Below are 25639 nucleotides of genomic sequence, written 5' to 3' on the forward strand. Positions count from 1 at the left end.
AGTCACTTACCGAGGATCTGTTGCGGCAAGGAATCTCTCAACCTCGAGGAGTAACCCTGAGAGGCATCTCTGCTCAAGGGGAGATCCTGGCGTGCAGCCCGCTGCCGTGCAGGAGAGCTCAAAGGGCCCTGGGCTGTCCACTATTTAGGGAGTAAGATGATTGACTTATGGTCATATTTGCATATCAGCAAGAGGTTTAGATCCCTGCTTCAGGCAGCCCTTGGCTACTTTGTTGCCATTTGTCCTCAAGGTCCAGCATAAGCTGGATGCAGCTATCAGGATGACTCCCACTGGTGGTTACTGCTTGTGCAGGGAGCGGGGGGGGGGAGCACACCGCCACAGGCATGGGCCCTTAATCACCCATGGGAGATGAGAACTTGTAGGTCCAGGCAATTAGGGTCAACTAGTCCATACTAGTTCCAGCTGCAAAAAAAAGGACGCAATAGCCAGGTTTCCTGGAGGCAGTTTTTTAACCACTTTCAGCAGAGACCAGCAATAAAGAAGAGAGATTAGCAATTTATCCATATAGGGTGTAGTGGAAGGCCTGGAAATTCACTTAATAGAGGGATAATAAAAACAGCATAATGCCTAGGCATGTGCTAGAATTTATCCTTTGTCAATGAAGAACCTATGAAGACAACTTTTTTTTTAAAGTCTGACTTTTTTTTAGGCTGACTTTCTGGTAGCCAGGCTGGTTTTGATAGATGGCTGGATTTTCAACAGTTAGCTACCTGGTTTACACTGGAGAATTGCATTCCTACCTAGTCTTTTCTTTCAGCAGCTCTTTGTAGTGTAGTACAGGAACTGTAAAAACAGAGCATAATAAATAACAAGGAGTCGCAGATTTTATGGTGCAGAAAGCATGCTTTATTTCAAATGAACAATTCTATCTCAAGGAGGTTCAACAGCTAACAAGATTTATTACTACATTAGGAGAACTAAAGCAAATTGAAGTGCAGGGCGGTCTTTGATGTTGTAACAACAGTTTGTTTTCAAACTGTGGTTCATTGCTTAGTTGCCTGGAAGTGACTACTGGATATCTAATACTACCACACAAACTCAATCACTGCACCCTATGAACCTCCGAGAGGGGGTACTGCTGCTGCTCTTGAGTACCTGAATAGCTTCGTTGATTAAGGGGATGGCCAGGTGATGTTACTTTTTTAAAGCTATTCAGGCAGTCAATGTCAGAAACAGTACGCAGATAGTGGGCGAACAAAGTGCTGGCCGCTTGCACTTTGTCCAAAAATTGTCAGTCAGGTATGGAAATTATGACATAATCAGATCCAATGTAAAACATTAAAGCAATGCTTACAGGAGGGTAATTGCAAACATCACCAATGCCTTACATTTCTGATTCAACATAAATATTTGTGCATGTATGAAATACTATGCACAGTATCATCTCTTAGGTGTAGGTAATCTTCAACAGGGAGCCTCTCTACCTGTTGAGGCATTCTTAGACATCAACAATGAGTTGAGGCACAAAAATTAGTTAAATGTTGAGCAGGGTAGTCGTTTGCTAGGAAACTTTCTCCTACCAACTGTTAGTTCCAAAAGTTACATTTCAAAATGTCATAAAATAAATGGTACAAAACTTCATAACCGTTAACTTCGGCTATATACAGTATGTACATGTCAGTGAAAAAAGTGTTTAAAATTTAGGTCACTAATGACTATAAGTCATAATGTATAGCTCTGGACTTTGTCTCATTCAGGTAGGTATAAAAATATTTTTTTTTTATATTTACAGATCAGATATTTCAGTCCATATATGAATCACTTGTAAAAAGACAAGTGTAAATAATACAGATCAAGCTCTCTAAATTGATCGAATATTAATATTCACAGTGGCAGAATCGGTACCAAATTCATTTCCTAAATTCAGGGTATAAAGTCCACCGTCGTTCTTCTGGACATCCATGATGATCAGGGTGGTTAGATCTTCACTGGTTTCAATGTGGAATCTGCCTTGCTTGTCCTGACTGGTAATTTTTCTCCCTCTGCAGTACCATGTTATTTCAGGAGCAGGTTCACCAGAAAAGGCACAAGATAGTGTGAGAACTTTTCCTTCGTCGATGCTGATATCAGATGGGAGAGCTTCAATTTTGGGTGGTACTCCTTTACAAAACAGGAGAAGAAATACCAAGTTAGTCTGTTTCCACTAAGCCATGCAGCAGGTTTACTCTGAGGACTACTTCAGGATATTTGAAGCACTAACTCTACCAGTAATTGTATTGCTCACCTCTCAGACCTGATTTAAGCATTTTACTAGTTGAACTCTCCAGTTGAGCCATACTAGATTTCCCCATAATACTGCTGGAGCTCATCTCTACAAAGGATTCTTTCATGGAGGACATGCTTTTGGCAGACATGCTTGCAAATTCCATTTCAGTCATGCTGCTACTGCTGAAACTGCTGAATGAAGCCTCTTGTTTAGAAGAAGCCATTTGAAAGGACTGAGAAGAAAAACTTTCGTGCATGCTTGCGTCGCCACTTGTCTTCAATACTACCTCTTTTGGAGGTTCTTCAATTAGAGCTGGGAAGCATCGCAAACATAGAAGGAAAAACCAATAACGTCACATTAACGAACAAAGTCATGCAGTTCTATATGGTTAATTTTACAGAAATGAAGAGACAGCATAGTTTGCTTCAATGGAAAACTGCAGTGGAGTACAAAATCGTTTACAATCATTTGATTCAAGATGTCCAAATCACAAACAGTAGTTTATCAATGAAATGAGTAGGAAATGGAACTGTTACTAGTATGTGTGAGCTTGAAGGAAAAATGTACTTAAGAAGAAACAGGTTGTCACACAGCATTTCCTATTAGAGCCATTACTAGAATTAGACACTGAGAAATGGTGTGTTCAGTTCATGTTTATGGAAGTTAAACATTTTCAAGTTCTTACAAGCATGGTATAGGAAAGTCTGTATTTCACTGCATTGTTCTGTAGCTATAAAAGGCAACAGAAAAGCTCAATCACTGTAGCTTTCCTTTAAACCCAAGCACAGTCATACAAGCAAATCATAGCAACCCCTTGATGCTAGGAACTGGGATATGGTACAGCCAATAAAATACTAAACCCAGTTCAGTTATGTCTAAGTTACCATAAAAAATTTTAACTGTGGAATTACTTTGTTTTATTGGAACAGATTCTTTTAGTAAATGAGGAAAGAGCAAGTGCCAGCACCAAGGTCTTAACACACTCATCCCAGAACGAATGCTCATAGCCCTCTGTTAACATGCATCTATTGATGCATGATGATGATCTGTGAGCTCCTCTGTGGGTGTTATAAAGATTTCTAATGCTGTTTTAGTTCTGTACATATAATATACAAAAGAAATAGGAACTTGTTAAAATACCTAATTCAACATTACCAGTGGCTTTTATCATGTCATTTTAGTAGACACACCACAGCAAAAAGTTGTGATTAGTCTGAACACAAGACCTAGAGAACAAACTTACGGAGTACAGTCAAAGATGCTGTAGCAGAGCACTGCCCATGGTAGTTTTTTGCTTTGACTGTGTATTTTCCGGTGTCACTCACTGCTGCATTTCGAATCTCAAGAGAATATATGTTTTTAGAGCGTGTTACTCTGATGTGCGATGAAACAGAAATCTGAGGAGGGAACAAAAATGGTTTCATTAAGATCAGTTTTATGAATAATTCTAATTTTTCAAGTAAATATATTAAATAAATACTCACAGGTTGATTATTCTTAAACCACTCAATTTCAGGAGAAGGATCCCCAGAAACTTCACAGGTGAACAATACATCTTGTCCTTCATTGACATTTTGAGACTTAGGCTGCATGATAAATGCTGGTTCGTTGGAGCGCTCTTTAGAAAAGGTCAGAACATACTGGCATTTAATAATGCCTTCATCAGTTCTACCCTCACAGGTGAGTATACCTTCATCTTTATTACTAGCCTTTTTGATAGTTAGTGTGTGATCACTTCCAGAAACACCATATCTGTAATCATCTGAATTTCTCAGCTCCATTCCATTCAGCACCCATTTTACTTCAGAGGCACCAGGAATCTTGGCTTTCAATGTCACTTTCTGCCCGTCGGACACTGTCATCTTAGTTGAAGAAGCTTTAATTTCTGCTTTCGATTGTTTGACGTCTTCAGTAACAATTGACTTTTTAATGACTTCTTGAACTGCTGCTTTTTCTTCAGTTGCCACTGCTGATTTCTTCTGGGTAGAAACTGTAAGCACCTCATCTTCTTTCTGAACTGATTTATGAGTTTCAGATATACCTTTTACCTGGGAATGGATATTTTTAAATACTTGGCCCGTAAACTGGAAGTTAGTTTTTGAAACGCCTCCTTCCCCAACAATTTCACAGGTGTATTCTCCTTTATCAGATTCCATGAGCTCATGGATTTTGAGCTCATAGGTGCCATCTGCTGCATAATGAAACTTGAAATGATGGTCTTCTTTCAGTTTTTTGCCATCCTTATACCAAGCCACTTCTCTGACACTTAAAACACTGCTTTCAACTGCACAGGATAACTTTACCTTATCTCCAAGAGTTTCTGCTTTCAGATGCTGTTTTATCTTTGGTGGAGAAGCCGTTAGTAATTGTACTTTCTCGGCTGGTACTGTTTTGTCTTCAGGTGGTGACTTTGCTTTTGGGGGGGTGCTGATGGGTTCAGGAGATTTCACTCGTTTAGGAGACTTAACTGGTTCTGGAGACTTTACACGAGGCTCAGGAGATTTGATTTTTGGAGGCGATGTAATTGCTTTTTCGGGAATTTTTGTTCTTTGAATGGTCAAAGTAAAATGTGCTTCCTGTCTTCCTTCAGAGTTTTCCACCACAACAGTGTAACTTCCTTCATCTGACATCTGGACCAAAGAAATTTCAAAGGTAGACTTGTACTGTGTTCGTGTTACTTGGAAGCGCCTCGAAGAAACAATGGGTTGACCTGCACGGAACCATGTTATTGTTGGTGCTGGTTCACCATCAACGTCACAGGAAAATCTTGCAGTCTCCCCTTCAGAAACTGTGATTGACCGTGGTTTTGTAAGGATTGTTGCCGGTAGAGTGCTTTTAAATGCCTTGTGTACAGTCCTTTCTTCCAATGATTTTTTTTCAGCTGCAGTGATTTTTTCTTCGGAGGAAGCATAATGTTCATACGATAAAAGTGATTCTCTTGTTGCTGACATTTCTGATTTGACCTCTCTTACTGAGGAACTTGCTTCTGTAGCAGATGCTTTCTTAAATGAGGAGACTGCATATGCCTCTGTTTTTGTCAAGTCAGGTAAAATTGACCTTGGTACTTCTTCATCTCTCCGCTGGGAAGAGTATGTAGTGTAATCTCCTCCAGTAACATCTAGTGTTGCATAATCAGAGCATTCCCCTTTGTAGTTTGTGCATACAGCCCGGTATGTTCCACTGTCATCAATGTGGCAGTCAAGAATCTCCAGAGTTAATACACCGCTGGTATTAGTAAAATGTATCTTACTGCTCTCCTGGAGCTCAATACCATTATGGTACCACTTCACTTCAGCAGTTGGTTTTGACTGGACATTTAGAATGAACCTGGTATTATGGCCACACGGTACCCGGTGTGAGCGCATTCTCAGGGTAATGCGAGGAGCATGGTCGAGGGTGAAAGGCTGCTGAGTCAGAACTTCGTATTTCCTTTCCATAGTTTTCTGAGTTTTCAAGGCAGATTTCATGGACTCATATCTAGAAAATATATCAAATCTTGCCATCCTCTCAAACCGAGAGAGCGATCGTTCACTAGAAACTGGGCTAGGTGAGCGTGGTCGAGTTCTCTCTGGTGTTGGGGATCTTCTCTCACTTTCTTCAGGAGGCCGTGAGCGGGGTCGAATTAATTCAGATACAGGACGCATCAACTCAATGTAAGTTGGAGAAAGAGATCTTCTTCTCCTTAGTAATCTAGAGGGAGGTGAAAATTCCCTATGAACATGTTGCACCATTTCTATTTCTTCTTCTTCTTCTGATGTGATCTCAGTTATTTCTCTTTCCCTCCTTCTTCTGAGTCTACGCTTTTCCTCCTCTGCCATATATTCCAGCTCACTCCTGTATTCAGAGAGTCGTTGAGCAGTGCCAACAGGACGGAGCAATTCTTCATCCTCTCGTTCATCCATTATTCTTTGCTTTTGTTTAGGTGGTCTGTAGGCAGCCCTGTCATGGCGTTGACGAAGTTCTGCATAGCTTGCACTGGTCTCAGCTTTAGTTGGGATATGATAGCTTGAATACCTCAGCTCTCTCTTTCTTTCTTCCTCTGAACTGACCTGTGCTCCTGCAGTAGAATACCGAAGGGCAGACAGTTCAAAGCGTGGGGGGCTTCTACTTGGTGGGGAAGCAGAAAAGCCTAACTCCAGCTCTTCTTCAAGGCGCAGTCTTTCCTCTTCAGTTCTCTTCATGGCTAAATAGTCATCAATAGGCAGGAGTAATTCCTCATCAGACAAGTCACCAAGCGATCGCCTTCTGGGTCTATAGTAATATTCATACTCTGGAGATGGGGTACGCCGACGTGCTGGTCTCACAATTTCAAGATCATCTTGTGTTAGTTTTGGTATGCGCCATTTAGGCTTATACTGATCAGAAATGCGTGGCAGTGGCATCACGTAGAATTGCTCCCACCTGGAAAGACGTATGCGTTTCTGTCGCTTCTGAACAGTTCTCTCAAGTTTTCCTGGCATTTCATACTGGTCTCGCAGCCTCTTGTACCACTTCATGTCTGACAGAGGCACAAAGTGTTTAATGTTCTGATCTTCTTCAAGAGAAGCACGCACATGTTTGCGAGGCTCTGGGACCTCATATGGCATACGAAGTCGTCTTTCTTCCTTCTTTTCTTCTTTCTTAATTTCGTATTCACCTTTGACGGTCTTAGTGCTAACAGCTGGTTTATATAAGACAGCAGCTTCTCTGAGAGCCTCTTGTGCAGTTTGTGTCAGTGGAACAGCTTCAGTCCCAGAAAGGATTTCTGCCATTCGTAAGGTCTTGTCAATTTGCCTCTGTACATGCTTCTCCCGCTCTTCTTCAGTCTTGTACTCACGCTTGACATATTTCAAGCGTTCAACTTTTAGATAAGCCTGGCAGCTTGTAGATCCAGCACTGTTTGTAGCAGTAACTCTGTAATAACCACTGTCTTCTGGTAAAGTATCTCTGATATGCAAAGCATAATAATCTAAACCTTCATGAATTATATCAAAGTTAGGACCAAAGGATAGAGGTTGGCCATCTTTCTCCCATTTCAGTATTGGTTTTGGTACACCAGATACCCTGATTTCAAAACTGATATTTTGGCCTTCTTGACATTCAGCATTTGCCAGCAGTCTTTTAAACATTGGCCTTAGTGTGGCATCTGCTGGAGGTGGATGCGGAATCACAGTCAGCTTAGCTTTGCAGCTGTCTTCCCCATATTTATTGCGTGCCACAATACTGTATTCAGCATCATCCTCTTCAGTGACATTATTGATGACGAGTTGATAAAGACCCTTGTCTGATTCAAAAGTATACTTCTTATCATCATCACCAGGTTTGATTTTCTGGCCTGATTTGAACCATGTTAAGCGAGGTTCTGGGTGAACTGTTATAGTTACTCCGAACCTGACATTTTCTCCAACGTATGCAGTGCGGTTATACAAAGGCAGAGTAAATTCTGGTGGACGCTCTAATAGTCTCATAGTATCCACCCGTCGTTTCACTTTCCTAACTGTTCTACATCTGTAGTGCTCGGAAATTTCTCTCACACCTTTAACAAAAAGTTCTGCGTAAGAGCTGTCTTCACCATAGTCATTTACTACCTTGCATCTGTAGGTACCATCATCGGATTTAGAAACATCTTTGACATACATGGTTGCCACACCTTCTTCATATTTGATTTCATATTTCTCACTGCTTTCTAATTGCCTCATACCAAAGTACCATGTGACTTGCGTGGACTGATCATAGTTTTCAATCCTACATACATATTTGGCATGCCCTCCTTCTTCTGTAACAGTATGCTTTATCTGCCCAGCAATAGGACCGATGTCTACTGGCGCAACTTTAACTTTAGCCACCGTTACACCTTTCTGAGATCTAATCGCGCCTCCACAGGAAATGCGGGCTACTGACACAACTGTGTTCCACTCCTTCTTTACTAGAGTTTGGTAGTAACGCCTGTGCCTCAAGGTCTTGATGACTTTAGTGCTGGTCTTTTCTGTCTGCTGTTTTAGCCACACATGGTTAAGCGCTTCAGCAGCTGTCATCCGAGCTTTTCTTTCCTTTACTAGTAGGCGATCAATGAAGTCCATGGCCTCAATGCTTATGTCTTTGAATGCTTCATCATCAAAGTTGTATTCAGCATTTAGAATATTTTCAATAACTTGTTGGTTTGTTTCCGCAATGAAAGGATTAATGCCACTTAGAAGTATATATGTTAGAGCACCAACTGACCACATGTCAGTAGCTGTGCTGACCAAATCATGATGGTGTACTTCAGGTGCATAATATTCAGGAGAAGTGAACTGGAGTCTAAAGCTGTCTCCAGGCTTCAGTTGTCTGGCTTGACCAAATTCAACAATTTTAACTACAGAGCTTCTTCTTGTGAAGTAAATAATATTGTCTGGTTTAATATCAAAATGTCCGATGCTGTGGCGATGTAAAAATTCTAGTGCATCACAGACCTGGCGTACATAACTTACTATTGCTCTTTCATTCAGTTCAAATGAAGCTGTGCTGATTCTTTCAAAGATGTCAACACCAGAAATGAATTCAAAGATCATGACCAATTCTTCTAGGCTCTCAAATGATTCATGAAGATACAGGATATTTCGGTGCCTAGCAATGTTTAGAATGGAAATTTCTTTCTTTACGAAAACTTGGTCAGCACCCTTTACTTTGACAAACTTGGCCAGGTAGGTCTTTTTTGAAACTGCCTCAACACAGCGGTGTGCAATGCCAAATTGCCCACGTCCAAGCTCTTCTGCAATCATGTATTTGTCATAGAGTTCCTTTGTGGAATAGTGAGCTGCTTTAAGTGTGGTAACTTCTCTGGTCTCATCAACTTCTTCATCATAGTTCATTACTCTGGTCTTATCTTCCTTTGTTATAATTGGATCAGTAGGTTCAGAAGGCTGGCTTTGGCCAAACTTGTTTTCTGCAATTACTCGGAACTGGTAGGTGGTCTTGCCAAATAGGTTCACCACTGTGTATCGTGTATCACGAGCTTGTGCAACACGAATCCATCGCTCTGCTGTTGTAGCACGTTTCTCAATAATGTAGTTTATGATTCTGCTTCCACCATCAGTAGCTGGTTCATTCCAGGTTAAGTTGACTGAATCCCTTGAAATGTCAGTTACCTTCAGACCTCTTGGTGGATCAGGCACATCAGCCACATCTAATTCAACTGTTTTTTGATCAATTCCAAATCTGTTTTTGGCACAAACAATGTAAAACCCTGCATCTTTTCTGTCAACACCATTTGGGAAAACAAGAGATGTGAATGATCGCGTAACAATGACTTGGTAGTGTCCATTAGTATCAATGAGGTCTTGTCCCTTCTGCCATGTGATCACGGGGTCAGGCTTCCCGCTGAATGGAATCTTGATGCTCACTACTTCCCCTCGGAGGGCATGAACAGCTCCCATGCCTTCCAGGTTTTTCGGCAAGTGAATCTTTGCAGGAACTGGAATAGAAAGAGGAAGAAAAAACAACACATGACCAAAAGCACATGAGAAGAGCACCAATAGTCTAAATACTCAAAGCTTAAAAAGAATTTGTCTTAGGAATCAAGACCCTTCATTCACCTTCAACGTCCAAAGAGGCAGTGCCAGACACAGATCCTCCTTGGTTGGTAGCTCTAACTTGATATACTGTGGCATCATCATCTGTTACATTCGTGATGACCAGCTGGTGATATCCACCCTTGAATTCCTGTATCTTGATCTTTTCACCATCTGGCATGATTTCTTTGCCCTGTCTGTACCACTTGACAATTGGTTTAGGATGACCAGTGACTTTGCAGACAAATGTGGCATTAGCTTGAAATTTCACATTCAGATTCCTTAGTTCTTCCTTGAAATGTGGAGCTTGAATTGGTACATCAGATTTTGGAATGACTGGTTGTGATACCTCACTCCACTCACTTTCACCACCAAGATTTTCACATTTTACACGGAACTCATATTCAAGACCTTCAATAAGATCTTTCACAGAATAGACAGTTTCACGAATTTCATCTGTTGTTACAGAAATCCACTTGTTTTGTTTTTTCTCACGCTTCTCAAGATAATAAGTTCTAATCTTTGCACCGCCATCACTTGCAGGTGGCTTCCATGAGACAACACAAGAATCCTTTGTGACAGCACTTGCTACTGGCTGACCAGGTTGTCCTGGTTTTTCTGTAAAGAATAAAAAGGTTCAAAAACTGAAGTGAGCTTGCCTTAGTAGTTACAGGGGCATACAGAAATTGATACTTTGGTGTCCACTTACCAAATGGAGGCTTCATAACAACAACTGATGAAACCTCCAGTGCTTCACTAATGCCATATGTATTCTGAGCAGAAACTCGGAAATAATAGCCTGCATTTTCAGTTAGGTTAACAATTCTACAGGTTGTGCCTGAAATACTTGAAGATACAAGTTGCCATTCTGCTCCTTCCTTGGCTTCACATTTCTCTATGATGTAATTTGTTATCATAGCACCTCCATCATCCTCTGGTGGTTTCCAGCTTATCACCACCGAATTCTTCAGTATAGACTCTATAACAATTGGCCCTACCGGTTTATCTGGCTTATCTGTAAAAGAAAAAGCACAACATTTTTAATTCTTTTGCCAGTAAATATTTGAGAAAATACTCCACAAAAATACTGAAAATAAAATTAATTACCTTGTATTTCCACATTAAGTACAGTGTCAACTGTTCCAAATGTGTTACTGAGTTGGACTTTGTACTTCCCAGCATGAGTCTTGTGCTGGACATTCTTAATAGCAAGATGAGTATAATGCTCTGTGTTCTCAATAGTAACTGTTTCTGATCCTCTCAAAGGTTTGTTGCTGTGGAACCAAGTTATTGCTGGTACTGGTCGGCCAATATATACAACGTGAAGGCGGAGGGTGCCACCTGCACCTGCATAGTATTTCTCTTTCAATGGGAAGCCAGGATGGAACTGAGGAGGAGCCTGCAATAATAGCTTGCCACTAGTTTCAATTTCTCCAACATCATTGGTAGCCATACAAGTGTAGAGACCTTCATCCTCCTGTTCATCTGTTATTACTGTCAGTGTATGGTTGCGTCCATCAGATGACATTTTGTATTTTCGGCTTTGCACCAGTTCTTTGCCGAAGCGGTACCATTTAATATCAGGCAAAGGTCTCCCAACAATCTGGCATGTCAGCTGAGCTGCTTCACCCAGTTTAGTTGTAACATCCTGCATTTCTTTTCTTATGGCAGGTGCTTCTCCAGCTACGACAAAAAAAAAGTAAAAATAATGAAGATTACTATGAAATTTTCCTCTATTACTATATTACTAGAAATTAATTTTCATTTATACTTGTGCCTCTTATACTTGAAAGACTGTGCTTTAGGACAGCCATGTTGGCAAATAATATGTAAAACAAAGAGGCAGCATGTTAAGTGCAGTACCATGGTTTATGACACAGCAAATCACAACATTATTACAGCAAATATGACAATATATTTTTGCTTACATGTTAATTTAGTTTTCACTGCCATAGCAGTCCTTCGAGGTCTGCTAAGGCCAGTCTGATTTTCTGCAAAAACACGGAACTCATATTCTGTAGCCTCCAGTAAACCTCCTACTGTAAACTGCCTGTCCTTGATGCGTTCTTTATTGCATTTTTTCCAGGTGCTTTCTCCAGACTGGCGATATTCAACCCAATAGCCAAGGATCTCTTTGCCACCATCGCATTCAGGTCGTTCCCATTCTAATGTAATGCTGTCCTTAAATATAGAAGTGATCTCAATTTCTCCAGGTTGGCTTGGTTTGTCTGAAAATTAAAATAGATACAGAAAATAAATTCCTCTTTAAATGTCACTAAGTTGCTCTTCAGAAGATCTGTTAATGCAAAGATTTTCTTACCAAATGGATCCTTGCATACAACTGGTTCAGAAGCAGGACTTGCTTCACTTTCACCAATGTCATTTTGAGCAATGATACGGAATTGATATTCAGCATCTGGAACAAGTCCTGTGACTGTATACATTGTTGTGGTAATCTGTGTCTTATTATGCCGGACCCATTTTTCTGTGGATGTCTCTCTACGTTCAATGTAGTAGCCAGTTACACGAGAACCACCATCATCTTTAGGTCTGGACCAGGACAAGTTGACAGAACTCTTTGTAACATCAAGCACTTCAGGTGGGTTGTTTGGAGGCTCTGGAGGATCTGTTAATAGTTATAATAAAAAAATAACAGAAATAAGTGATGTAGCATTAAAACATTTGCATATATTATTTCACTTTTAGAATAATAATGTAGTAATTAAAAATTATTTAAAAAAAAAAATCTAAAAGGGGACTTACTTAGAGGTGTCTTTGGTACTGCTGGTTCTTCAGATTTGAGAGATTTGCTAATACCAAAATGGTTTTCAGCAGAAACACGGAAGTGATATTCCACATTTTCTTTGAGCCCTTTCACCACTAGTGATGTCCCTTTCACTCTAGAGTCAACAGTGTACCAGGCAGTCTTCGGTACTTCTCGTCTCTCAACAATATAACCTAGGATATCTGCACCACCATCATCTGTAGGAGGTCTCCAGCTTACTCTGACAGAACGAGCTTGTATATCATCATACTCAAGTGGCCCTTCTGGTGGATTTGGAATGCCAATCACTCTGACTTTAATATACACAGCTTTTTTGCCACACTTGTTTTCAAGTGCCAAATCATAGGTGCCTGAATCTTCTCTTTCTGCATCTTTGATCACAAGTTCTGTGTGAGTGTCAGAAGTCGCAATCATGGCCCTCTTGCTGATGTCATGTCCTTCTTTTGTCCATTTGCATATTGGGATGGGCTTACCCTTAATGGGTATTGTAAGCCTGATGACTCCACCTTGTCTCACCATGAGACCTTCCTGGTATTTTTCATCAAGTTCATAGTCAGGATATTCTGTAAAAAAAATTAATGTCATGCTATGTCTGTTTTACAGATGATATCATACCTGCTTTAGGCAAATGCTTTTTTAGGATGACTTTCAATGAGAGTTAAGACGTGAAGTGTCTTACCACGCATTTCTGTTATTTTGACTGTTCCTGGCACTTCAGCAGGTTCTCCTGGCCCACCAGCATTACAGGCTAGCACACGGAATCTGTACTCTGCGCCCTGGGGCAGATGTGTCAAGGTATATTCACGAATCTTGGTTGGCGTGGTATTGCATTTGGTCCATTCAAATTGATCAACCTTCTGCATCTCAATTAAGTAGCCAGTAACTTTAGAACCACCTTCATCTTCTGGTGGACTCCAAGCCAGGGAGACAGATGTTCTTGTAGTATCAGTGACTCTTGGATTCTGAGGTTTACCTGGAGGAGCTGGAAAAGAAAATCAGATGGGGGGGTGGGGAGTGGATCTTTTAAATGAATATTTAAAATATGTAACAAATGCTAATTTGCAACATATGATCTGTATTAAGTCTATAGGATTTATACAGGAGAACTTAGAATGAAAGATTTTTACTAATAAATTTTTACTCTCATTTGTTAATACACCCAGATAAATTTCCAAATTAGAAAAAAAAGTAAATTTTACTAGTATCTTTCCCTTCTGACATAATGTGCTTAATCTATGTAGGAAATTACTTACCAATTGGATCTCTTGCAACAGCAGACTTGGAAGGACGGCTGGGTTTCCCAGTGCCTCTGGCATTGATTGCTGTGACTCGGTGTTCATATTCTAATCCTTCAACCAACCCAGTGGAACGGTAACGAGTCATAGTGACTGGAACTTTATTTACACGGATCCATCTGTCTGCTCTAACTTCCTTGCGTTCCACAATATAACCAGTAATCTGTGAGTCACCATCATCTTCTGGAGGATACCAAGTTAACGTCATGCCATCTCGAGAGATATCAAACAATTCTGGAGTGCCAGGAGGACCAGGAATACCTGTAAAAACATAACACAGAATTAGTGAAGAAAGCATCAAATGATTCTACACATTAGTAATATGCAACATATTGTGAATGACAATGTAATATCAATGTCCTATCAAACTCTTTCTATCAGCAGATATCAAAGTAGTTTACAAACTAGGTCAGTGAAATACTCCTGTTTTTGTAATGGGGTAAAGAAATTTTTAAGGCTAATGGTAGACCTGAGCAGAAAAATCCAAGTTTACCATCCAGGTTCTGTGCAGTGCATCTATAATACCTATATAGTTTATGGATGGCATTTTTCTCTGGAAATATAACAAGACTACTGTGCATCATAATGTACCGTTTTATTTGGCGAAAGGAAGTAGTAACATCTAGAAAAATCTTATCTATGTGTGGATATATAAGCCCATTTAAATATATATTTTTATTTTTAAGGTAGAGAATAAGCAAAAATTCAGACTTACGGATTCTGCTCTTGCATTCTATAATTTCAGACTGCAGGTAAGATCCGATTCCAAAGCGGTTTGTAGCAGCCACACGGAACACGTATTCTGCACCTTCAACAAGTCTGGTGAACTTAAACATTGTCCTGGTTACTGACTCTGAAACTGGCAACCATCCAGGACGGTGAGCATCACGCTGTTCTACCACATAGCCGCTAAGGGTAGCTCCACCATCCAGCTCAGGTGGCTCCCAGGAGATGGTTACATAATTTGAATCAACTTCATCAATTCGGATAGGTCCAACGGGTGGTCCAGGTTTGTCTAGAAAAAAAAAAGAAAATTAAAAGATGAAAAAAAATATGGAGAAAAGGAATCGTATTGTTGATGTAAGAAAGTTCAGATGGAGAAAGATCATGGACAATTATTTTAATAAATCCTTACCAAGGATTATAACTTTTATTGTATCAGTAACTGTTCCAGTTGTGTTCTTCAGTTCAAGCGTATACCCTCCAGTGTCATGTATGGTGGTCTCACGCACAGTTAATTTAGCCATTTTGGCAACAGTCTCCATTTTGATGCGTTCTGATTCTTTCAGTTTAGAACCAGCAAAGAACCAAGACACGGCTGGAGGTGGTCGTCCTTCAATTGGAATAGCTAACTCAATGGGCTTGCCAGCAGGTACGTGAATTGTCTTCTGAGGTATTCCAGCGAAGTCAATTGTTGGTAGAACTAAGAAAAGGAAATCATTGATATTTCAAATATCCATTTTATAAATATCACATTCATTTGGTGTAAGCTTCACCCTGTTATTTTTAACAGTAGATACCTACCTTTTTGGTCTTGTACTGTCACTGCTGTGACAATCTCTCGTGGTTCTGACATGCCCTTCTGATTCTGTGCTCTGACCCTGAACAAGTACTGTTCACCTTCATTGAGAGAGATAATTGTATGCTCATAGATGGTAGGCTTCAGTGTCACTACCTTCAACCATCTTTCTGTTCCAGCTTTGCTGGCCTCAATAACATATCCCGTCAATCTGCTGCCACCATCATGTGGTGGTTTTTCCCATGCAAGAGTAACAGTTGATTTAGTGGTGTCAATCACTTCGAGTTTTTGTGGTACCATGGGGACATCAGATACTAGTACTGCATCAGATGTTTCACAGGCTTCACCGATGCCATAAATATTTTCTGGTAGCACTCTGAAATAATACAAAGCTCCTTCTAGAAGTCCAGTAACTCTATAAAATGTCTTGCTGCATTTGGTAGTGACAGTCTTGTAAGCTCTCATGGAAGCTTCACGTTTCTCAATTATATAATTGTTGACTGGGGCTCCACCGTCAATGGTTGGAATATCCCAAGTAAGTGTCACAGAATCTTTTGATACTTCCTTAATTCTCACTGCAGCTGGTGGACCAGGTGTATCTAAAACAAACAAACAAATTATTTTTTTTTCCTTTTGGATCCTTCCTTTTACAGCCAATGACTGATTCTGCATAAAAAACCAATGCTGGCTTTAGATTTATAAACTAGCACGTCTTTAGAAACTATGTGTTTGCCTTTGGATTAGATTGTTTCTCTGACTTCCCAAACATTCTCATGTTATTTAAACTGCAAGCTTCCTTTGGAAATGCATGACTTTCTTATTCCTGAGCAACGTGCACTATGAGTGATGTAATGCCCATATACAATTGTAGCAGTACTTACCATACACTTTTACAGAAATAGTTGCAGATTTTTTTCCTGATTGATTTTCAGCCTCAATGACGTATTTTCCAGCATCATACCGATTAACTTTATCCACAATAAGCAGAGTGTAGCTGTCTGTAGTATCAATAATAGCTCGACTTACAAGGTCAACACCCTGCTTGCTCCATGTGATTATGGGAGCAGGTCTGCCAGATACAGAGACCATTAGGCGCAGGGAACCACCAGCTCTGACTGTAACTGTCTTCTTCAGATCATCAGCAAGCTCAAGCTCAGGTATTTCTGATGAAAGGTGTAAGAAACATGGAATTAATTAATCTTTTAGTAGTTCTAAAGGAAAATATAAACATTCCTTAAAATATACATTAAGTCTTCAAATTACCTATTCTTTCCACAGGTTCTATTTCTGCTGATGATTCACTAAATTCACTCATACCATTCACATTTGTAGCAGCAACTCTGAATTGGTATTTCTGGGTTGTTTTAAGACCAGTCACGGTGAACTCAGCATTCCTCAGCGTGGCAGTTGTATGTGGTCGATACCACTGTTCAGTACCTTCTTCCTTCATTTCAAGAACATAGCCTAAGATGTCAGCACCACCATCATATGTGGGCTTTGACCATGCTAAACTTATGCTGTGCTTAGTAGTATCCACAACTCTTGGAGCTGAAGGTGGTGCAGGAGTATCTTTGAAAAAGAAGAAAATGCATTTCACATTGGCGCAGGAAACATTTTACAGTTAAAAACAATTTCTAAACAGCTAATGCCAGGAAATGCATTTGAAAAGAACTATAACTGCTTTTAAGTTTATTCTAATACTAGCTAGTTCAGTGAGATCATATGTGGTTTTGGGTATCTTTGTCAAAGTGTCAGTGTGGGTTTATGATCCACTATTATGAGTAAATATTAAAATATGTTTTAAATGTGGTAACTTACATGATGGTTCTTTACATAACATGTATTGTGAAGCTTCACTAGGCTCACTGTTCCCAGCAGCATTCACTGCAGTGACACGGAACTGGTACTGGCTGCCTTCCATAAGACCAGTGACTTTCAGTCTGGTATCATAAACAGTGTAATCTCTGTTCACTCGTGTCCAGCGCAGACTTTTCCTTTCACGTTTGTCCACAAGATAGTCCTTAATCTCATTGCCACCATCTGATTCTGGTTTTGTCCACTGAATAATGATATGTTCCTTGCCAACACTCACTTCTTCAGGAGCACCAGGCTGTGTTGGGATAGCTGGTTTTGTTTTTTTTTAAAAAGGTGAAAAAAATTATTATTTAACAAATTATTTATCTGTGAAAATATTCCACAAATTCTGATGCAGAATGGAAGGTAGTAACACTCACTGAAAGCATTCCTGGCAATCACAGGTTCTGTTTCAAGTGGCACACCTGGTCCGTATTTGTTGACAGCTCTCACACGGAAGATGTATTCGTTATTTTTAATAAGTTTTGTTACCACGCATGATAAAGTCTGGCATTCAGCCTCCACAATAACCCAGTGAAGTCTGCTTGTTTCACGCCTTTCTACGATATAGTGAGTGACTTGTGCACCTCCATCTTCCTCAGGAATATTCCATGCCAGAGTACATTTCTCTTCTGTTACTCTGCTAACAGTGATTTTGCCTGCGCATGGACCTGGTGAGTCTGGGTAGAGATGAAAATAAGTATTGTTATTAGCAGCTAAGGAAAAGTGTCTCACTCTTATTTAAAAGAATGTGGGGTTTTTAGTGTACTAAGTATGAATATTAATCATGGGATACATACCAAGTACTTTGACAAGGACAGAAATTTGTTTCATCCCACTGGCATTTTTAACTGTTAGAGTATATTTTCCACTATCACTTCTGTCACAGAACTTGATAATTGCAATGGCTCGTTTGCTGGTGTATTGTAGAGATATCTTTTCACATAGATCCAATTCCCTGTCACCTTTGGACCAGAAGACTTTTGGTTCTGGTTTCCCACCAATGGCCGCGTCGAGAACAAGATCCGATCCAGCCCTAATGGTCACAACTTCTCCCTGCAGTCTGGCATCAAGTTCAGCCTTTGGTGGTGCTGTCATAAGGAAAAAGAGATTAAAAACAAATTACATGACAGTACTAAAAAGAGAACATTATGTTTTTAATTGTTCCAAGTGAATATTTCTTACAGTATTCGTCTTTGCAAATGACAGCACCAGTCGATTCAGATCCTTTGCTAATCACACCAGCAGCATTCTTTGCTAGTACACGGAATTCATATGCTTCATCTTCACTAAGAGCTGTCACAGTAAAAAAGTTTTCTGAGACAATGGTATAATTGCATTTCAGCCAGCGTCCATCACCAGATTCATTATATGGTTTGCGCTCTATAATATATCCAATAATTTTGCTTCCACCATCATAAAGGGGTGCTGACCAGCTCAGTGACACTGTAGATCTGGTGACATCTGTTACTTCTGGTCTTCCTGGTGGATCTGGAGGAATAAAACAGAAAAATGAGAAATGCAGTTCTATTTTAGCTTAAATAACAACATAACTCTAAAAGTAATACTTACCAACTGGATTTTGAGCCACTACAGGTCTGGAAGCTTCACTAGCTTTGCTAACGCCTGCAGCATTTAGAGCATAGGTTCTGAATTGATATTCTAGGCCTTCCACCAATCCCGTGACTTTGTAGTTGCATTCACAGCATGGCACTTTGTTTTCCTTCACCCAGAGGATGGTGTTGCGCTCCTTCTTTTCAACCCAATATCCAATGACTCTGCTGCCACCGTCATGATAGGGTTCTTCCCAGCGAATGGCCATGGCAGTTGCAGACACAGAATAGACTTCTGGCCTTGAAGGTGGGCTTGGTGGGACTAAACGCAAAAAAGACAGGGAGGAAAATCTTAGTTATTACAAATACCTCAGCCAGAGGAAAAGAACAAATTTTGAAAAGTGTTTCACTTACCAAATGGATGCTCAGCAACTATTGTTTTTGATTCAAGGGGTTTGCTGACACCAAATCTGTTTTCTGAGCTTACTCGGAAACTGTACTCCTGGTATTTTGTGAGATGAGTGACTTTGATCTGTGTACGTTTCACACTGGAATTTACCAACTGCCATGCTGTTGTGCCAGATTCACGTTTCTCTACAATGTAGTTCGTAATGTCACTGCCACCGTCATCTTCAGGTTCTTTCCAAGTCAACACACAGGATTCAGCAGAGACAGATGATATTTCAATTGGGCCAGTGACAGGACCTGGCCTTCCTATGACTACCACTGTGACAGTAAATGTTTTCACACCAGCAGTGTTTTCAAGTGTGAGGTAGTATTTACCAGAGTCACCTCTCATACTGTCCTTTACAGTCAGTGTGGTTCTGTCTTTTGTTGTCTTGATGGTCACTCTCTCAGTTTCCTTCAGCCTCATCTCCTCAAGTTTCCATGTCACTTTTGGAGCTGGGCGCCCACTGATTGGTATATCAATAGTAAAGGTGCTTCCAGCCTTGCATGTTATGAGCTGTCTGCTTATTTCGCTAAGATCTGCTGTTGGTTCAATCTGTGGCTCCTTAATAATAACAGAAGAGAAAGCTTCTCTTGGCTCACTGTAGCCAGCATCATTCTTTGCCTTGACCCGGAACTCATATTCAGTGTTCTCCACAAGGCCTTCAACAGTGAAAGTAAGTTGTTTTGTTTGTCCAGCTTCAATCCAGGAGTCAGAGCCTTTTTGTTTCATTTCAAGAAGGTATCCAGTAACACGGCTACCACCATCATGATCAGGTTTAAGCCAAGCTAAAACTACAGAAGATTTGGTTGTATCAACAATATCTAGTCTCTTAGGTGGAGCAGGTTCTTCCGTGGCTACAACTGGTTCTGTTAATTCACAGGGTTCACCTACACCATATTCATTTTCTGCTGACACTCGGTAGTAGTACGGCACACCTTCTGCCAGATCAGTGACCTTAAAGATTTGTCGAGTGCATTTTGAACTCACCACTTGCCAGCTACGACGGCTTGCTTCCCGTTTTTCCACAACGTAGTGATGGATACGTGAACCTCCATCCAGAACAGGAGCATCCCACATTAAAGTAATAGATCCTCGAGTCACATCTTTAAATGTAATAGGACCTGGTGGACCAGGCGTGTCTAAAACCTTGACAGTAAATGTGATAGACTTACTTCCACTGTTGTTTTCCACAGTAAAGACATACTTGCCAGCATCATTTCTATTGCATTCCTCCACAGTCAATGTGCTGAATGAATCAGTTGTTTGAATGTCAGCACGCAAGCTAAGATTAGCATCTGCTTTGGACCACACAGCAGTAGGAACAGGTCTTCCGGAGAAGGCAATAAATAGGCGAATGCTTGCACCTGCTCTTACAATATGAGTCTGCTTGAAGTTTGCATCGATATCTATTTCAGGTGCAGAAAGCCTGTCCACGGTTTGGACTGAAGCAGGAACTTCACAACTTTCTCCTTTGCCAGCACCATTGACAGCACTAACTCTGAATTTATAGTGTTCTCCTGCCTCCAAATCAACAACAGTATATTTAGTAGCAAGAACAGTCTCTGCATTGACTTTCTGCCATGCTTCGAGATCAGCTTTGCACATCTCAATGATGTACCCAATTATTTCCATGCCTCCATCAAAAACTGGCTTGCTCCACTCTAAGCTTACACTAGTCTTCGATGTATCTGTCACCTTTACAACATTAGGAGCACTTGGTGGGCTGACTGGTTCTCTACATTTGATCAGCCTCGAAATGTCACTTGGAGGTCCAACTCCTGCAGCGTTTTCAGCCATGACATGGAATTCATACTCGTTGCCTTCAATAAGGCCAGTTACTCTGTACCTGTTCTCAGTAATGGGCCTCTTACTGGATACTTTAACCCAGCGCATGCTCTTCTTTTCTCTCCTTTCTAGAATATACTCATTTATCTCGCTTCCGCCATCTGATTTTGGTCTTGCCCATGTGAGTGTGATACTGTCTCCTGTTACATTGGTAGGCTCTGGAGTTCCTGGTGCATCAGGGAGAGCTAAAAAAAGAAAAATGTCATCAGAAAAACAAGATGGTAACTCCACAGTTATTTCTACAGAATGAGCTGGAAACTTACTGTAAGGTATTTGTGCGGTAACTGGATCAGACTCCAATGGTCTGCCAACTCCAAATTTGTTCACTGCAGAGACACGGAACTGGTACTCATTGCCCTTAATTAATTTAAGTGCAGTGTAGCTGCAAGCTTCACATTTATCTTCAACTAATGCCCAAGCAATCCTGCTGGTTTCACGTTTTTCAATTATGTAGTGGGAAATAGAAGCACAACCATCATTAGCTGGAGGCTCCCACCATAATGTGACTTTTTCTCCAGTAATGTTTGTGAAACGTATTGGTCCACCAACTTTTCCTGGTGTGTCTGCAATTTCAAACGTTCAGAATTAAAATTTGCTGGAACTTAGAATAAAATACTATTTTAAGAGAGCATGCTGAAAGTGTTTTGTGCAGTACCTTGTACTCTGAAGGTAACATCTTCTCGTTTAGTGCCTGATGCATTTTTGGCTTCTACTGTGTACACTCCACGATGATCCCGGGTAGCATCTCTAATGAAGATTGTACTATATCCAATAGCTGTAGTTATTTCTATATTCATTGTTTTCTCAATCTCCTTACCATCCTTAAACCATGTCACTTTAGGTACTGGACGTCCTTTGATTAGAGCTTTAAGTCTAATGCTCTCTCCAGCTTTCACAGTAAGGCCTTCAAAGTGCTCAGGGCCAAATTCAATTGTTGGAGCAACTAAAAAAGGAAAATATAATTCAATTCCCATATAGCTAAGTATTTTTTCCTGACACTTTTTAAAAAATGTACTAATTATAAAAGATTGTTATATATGGAATTCTTTCATGTAGAAAATGGCATTCTCTAAAAAGCAGTTATTATGTGAACTATAAACTTATTTTTCCTGTAAGCACAGAGTGCATCATATTAACAATAGGTGAAAGACACCATTAATATATGCTGTTACAGTATGCCAAGCTACCTGAGGCACATTTTCATTTCTAAATTATTCAGTGCATCAGAATATTGCAGTTTATCATTTCTTTCCAACTTTGCTGCTGCTGCTTATCCAACACAAATGTAAGCTGCCATGCCTTTCAGCAATTGATGACATATGTCTGCCAGACTTGGGTCTTTAATTTAGACCCTCCCATCTTGGACTACAAACAGAAATGTTCTGAGTTGACTGGAAGGACCTCAGTCACATGTTCTTCCCCCCTTGGCCTCCCATTTCCAATCAGTACAGCCAGAAGCTCTAGCTGGCTTCAGTACCCAAATACAAGCATATTAAGAAATAATTCTTACTGTTTTCATCTCTGGTCATGATATAGCCTGAAGACTGTGAAGGCGGGCTGATTGTACCAACAGCATTTCTTGCAAGCACTCTGAATTCGTATCGGTCACCTGAACTGAGTCCTGTAACTGTATATTGGCATTCACTGACATCAGTAAAGTTACATCTGAGCCAACGGTCTTCACTTCCTTGCCGTTTCTCAATGCTGTAGGCCACAATCTTACTGCCTCCATCATGCAGTGGGGGGGTCCATTTAAGGGTGACTGTTTCCCTGGTGACATCAATGTAATCAGGAGTACCAGGTGGGTCTGAAAGGAAAATAATTAAAATTTCTTTTTATTACTGCTCACCAGAGTCTACAAGACTAGAATTTTATTGGATGAATGACTGATCATTCACTCACCCACTGGAGAGACTGCCAAAGTAAATTTGCTCGGCTCGCTAGCTCGGCTTAGACCTGCAGTGTTTTCAGCGTATACTTGGAACTGGTAATCCAGGCCCTCAAGCAGGCCAGTAATCCTGTATTCTCTGCTGGATATTAATGCTACATTAACCTTCTGCCACAAAATACTGTTTCTTTCTTTCTTTTCAACGTGGTATCCAATAATCTCTGAACCACCATCATAAACGGGAGCATCCCAAGATATGGTCATTCCATCGGCAGTTATGTTGTATACAACAGGCTTGCCTGGGGCACCTGGTGGTCTAAACTGATGCTTTGCCACAACATCTGCTGAGACAAGAGGTGGGCTCACTCCGTATCTGTTTTCTGCACGAACTCTAAACTGATATTCAGTGTCTTTAACAAGGTTTGGTACTTTGAAAGTTGTTCTTGCAGCACTCGAACACACCAGCTTCCAGTTCATTTGTGAAGTTTCTCTCTTCTCAATACTGTAGCCAGTAATTTCTCCTCCCCCATCATCTTCAGGAGCTTCCCATGACAAAACTACACTATCTGCTTTGATTTCATCTAGTCTTAAAGGTCCTTTTGGCTTAGATGGAGGGCCAAGAGTGATGACAGTGATCGTGAATGTTTTTCTGCAGACTACGTTATCAAGAATTAAAGTATATTTGCCACCATGCTCCTTTTTCACATTCTTGATGCTTAAGCTTATCTTGTTTTCAGTTTTCTTGAAACGAAGATGTTCCGTTTCTTTAAGAGGGAGGTTGTCCTTGAGCCAGCTCATTGATGGCTTAGGTTTACCTTTATAGGGCAATTCAATGTGCAGGTTATGTCCAATTCTTACTGCAATTTGACCTCCAGGAATATCAGAAAGGTCAGCTTCAGGTGTTATTATATGTTCTTTCACTGTAATGGGTCCAACAGTAACACTGTCACTCATGCCTTTTTCATTTTTAGCAAAGACTCTGAATTCCATGACAGAGAGCTCTTTAAGTTTTTCAACTTCAAATTCACAGCTCTTGCTTGTGCCTGCATATGTCCATTCTTTTTCTTCCTGCAGTTTCTTTTCAATAACATAGTCTGATATAATGCTACCACCATCATAGTCAGGTTTGCTCCACTGCAATTTAACAGAAGTCTTTGTAGAATCTTTCATGGCTAGGTCTTTTATAGGTCCAGGTATGTCCGCAGCTTTCACTGGTTCAGGTGTCTCACAAGGTTCACCCAGTCCAATTTCATTTTCAGCGAGAACACGGAAGAAGAATGCAGTCTTCTCTGAGAGGTTAGTTAGCTTAAAGGTGGTATGAGAACACTTTGTTGTTACAGTTGACCAGGCCCTCTTTGTAGCATCTCTTTTTTCAACAACATAATTTGTTATTTCAGAACCACCATTAATGAGAGGTGGCTCCCAAACCAGTGTAACTGTGCCACGAGAAACGTGCTTAAGCTGCAGCTTCTGACAGGCAGATGGCGTGTCAAGTACTTTTACATTCACAAATGATGATTTTGCTTCTCCAACTCCATTTTCAATTGTAAGAACATATTTTCCTGTATCATTTCGGGTAACTTGAGGAATAGTAAGTAGTGTAGATGATTCTGTGTTCTGGATGATATATCTTTCATCAATGCCAAGATTCTTGTCACCCTTTCTCCATGTGACTGTTGGAGGAGGTCTTCCTTTGAATGGAATCATCATTTGCACATCTTCACCTGCTTTAGCAACAATAGAGGTCCGGAGAGCAACATCCAGATCAATCTCTGGTGCCACTGTGGAAATAAGTAAAAACTAATAGTCATACTTGGAATGTAAAATAAGAAATGCTTTGAAAAAAACAAAACACAGAAAAATGATAAATCACTAAAAAGTACAGTACCAAGAATATCTTTAGCTTGAACGGGTTCCATCATTTCAATAGGCTCTCCTTGTCCAGCACAATTTATAGCAGACACGCGGAAATAATAATTAACACTTGGCTGAAGGTGGGATACAACATATTCAGTTGTTCTCACTTCTCCCTTAGTACTGACTACAGTCCATTCTTGCTCTTCACCTTCCCTTTTCTCCACCACGTAGTTGCTAATTGGACTTCCTCCATCATAAGTAGGTTTAATCCAGCCAAGGGTGACAGATGTCTTGGTTGTATCCACAACCTTCAGCTTTGTTGGTGAGCCTGGCTTATCTGTAAGTGAGAGTTTACGGGGGGGGGGGGGGGGGGGGGGAATCAGAAGCCATATATACAATTAATCATAAAGAAGAATAAAATCTGCCCTCAGTTACATTTGTGCAATCCCATCCTAATTGCTCATTGTCCATTGATTTCTAACCAATTAGAAATAATGCATATTGTATCTTACCAACAGGATCTGCGGCTTTGTAGAAGTCAGAAGCTTCAGAGAACGGACCTTGTCCAGCTGCATTGACAGCACAAACTCGGAAATGATATTCGCTGTTTTCAGTCAGACCTGCTACTTTCTGTCTGGTGTCCCGAATGGTTTCTTTAGTAACCTTGAACCAACTCAGACTCTTCTTGTCACGCTTCTCAAGAAAATATCCTGATATTTCACTGCCTCCATCAACAGTGGGCCTATTCCAGACAACGGTCATAGAATTCTTGGTTATCATTGTGACTTCTGGTACACTAGGTGGTCCAGGTGTAACTGAGTAAAAAAAAAAGATGT

At 40.5% G+C, this 25639-nt stretch overlaps 1 protein-coding gene and 1 long non-coding RNA gene across 7 annotated transcripts in view; one reads left to right on the forward strand and one right to left on the reverse strand.

Annotated features, from left to right (window-relative positions):
• Positions 1–1822: 1822 nt before the first annotated feature.
• TTN (titin) overlaps positions 1823–25639 on the reverse strand; it is a 245382-nt gene continuing 221565 nt past the window's right edge. Inside the window, exons 230-258 of the mRNA XM_072874311.1 lie at positions 25316–25618; positions 24835–25140; positions 22961–24727; positions 22569–22865; positions 21714–22001; positions 21322–21621; positions 19177–21243; positions 18782–19084; positions 18395–18700; positions 18010–18300; positions 17590–17889; positions 17174–17479; positions 16619–16924; positions 16237–16518; positions 15361–15954; positions 14972–15259; positions 14552–14851; positions 13795–14097; positions 13221–13523; positions 12520–13104; positions 12077–12382; positions 11685–11984; positions 10864–11439; positions 10466–10771; positions 9781–10374; positions 3712–9659; positions 3471–3624; positions 2246–2539; positions 1823–2121 (exon numbers count right to left, since the gene is read on the reverse strand). Coding sequence (XP_072730412.1) covers positions 1823–2121; positions 2246–2539; positions 3471–3624; positions 3712–9659; positions 9781–10374; positions 10466–10771; positions 10864–11439; positions 11685–11984; positions 12077–12382; positions 12520–13104; positions 13221–13523; positions 13795–14097; positions 14552–14851; positions 14972–15259; positions 15361–15954; positions 16237–16518; positions 16619–16924; positions 17174–17479; positions 17590–17889; positions 18010–18300; positions 18395–18700; positions 18782–19084; positions 19177–21243; positions 21322–21621; positions 21714–22001; positions 22569–22865; positions 22961–24727; positions 24835–25140; positions 25316–25618 — 18572 coding nt within the window. The remainder of the gene's footprint in view (positions 2122–2245; positions 2540–3470; positions 3625–3711; positions 9660–9780; positions 10375–10465; positions 10772–10863; positions 11440–11684; positions 11985–12076; positions 12383–12519; positions 13105–13220; positions 13524–13794; positions 14098–14551; positions 14852–14971; positions 15260–15360; positions 15955–16236; positions 16519–16618; positions 16925–17173; positions 17480–17589; positions 17890–18009; positions 18301–18394; positions 18701–18781; positions 19085–19176; positions 21244–21321; positions 21622–21713; positions 22002–22568; positions 22866–22960; positions 24728–24834; positions 25141–25315; positions 25619–25639) is intronic.
• LOC140657379 (uncharacterized) lies at positions 2037–25636 on the forward strand. 6 transcript variants are annotated; one of them, XR_012044303.1, is made up of 10 exons: positions 2037–3907; positions 4003–4219; positions 4818–5051; positions 11843–12355; positions 12661–12931; positions 13145–13336; positions 13783–14714; positions 15126–15208; positions 17812–17883; positions 25322–25636. It is a non-coding gene; the product is annotated as an uncharacterized lncRNA (long non-coding RNA). The 6 variants fall into 6 exon arrangements; XR_012044302.1 differs by lacking the exon at positions 17812–17883; XR_012044307.1 differs by lacking the exon at positions 17812–17883 and having other exon boundaries at positions 13260–13336.

Source organism: Ciconia boyciana, chromosome 10 (assembly GCF_034638445.1).
Source record: "Ciconia boyciana chromosome 10, ASM3463844v1, whole genome shotgun sequence".
NCBI lineage: Eukaryota > Metazoa > Chordata > Aves > Ciconiiformes > Ciconiidae > Ciconia > Ciconia boyciana.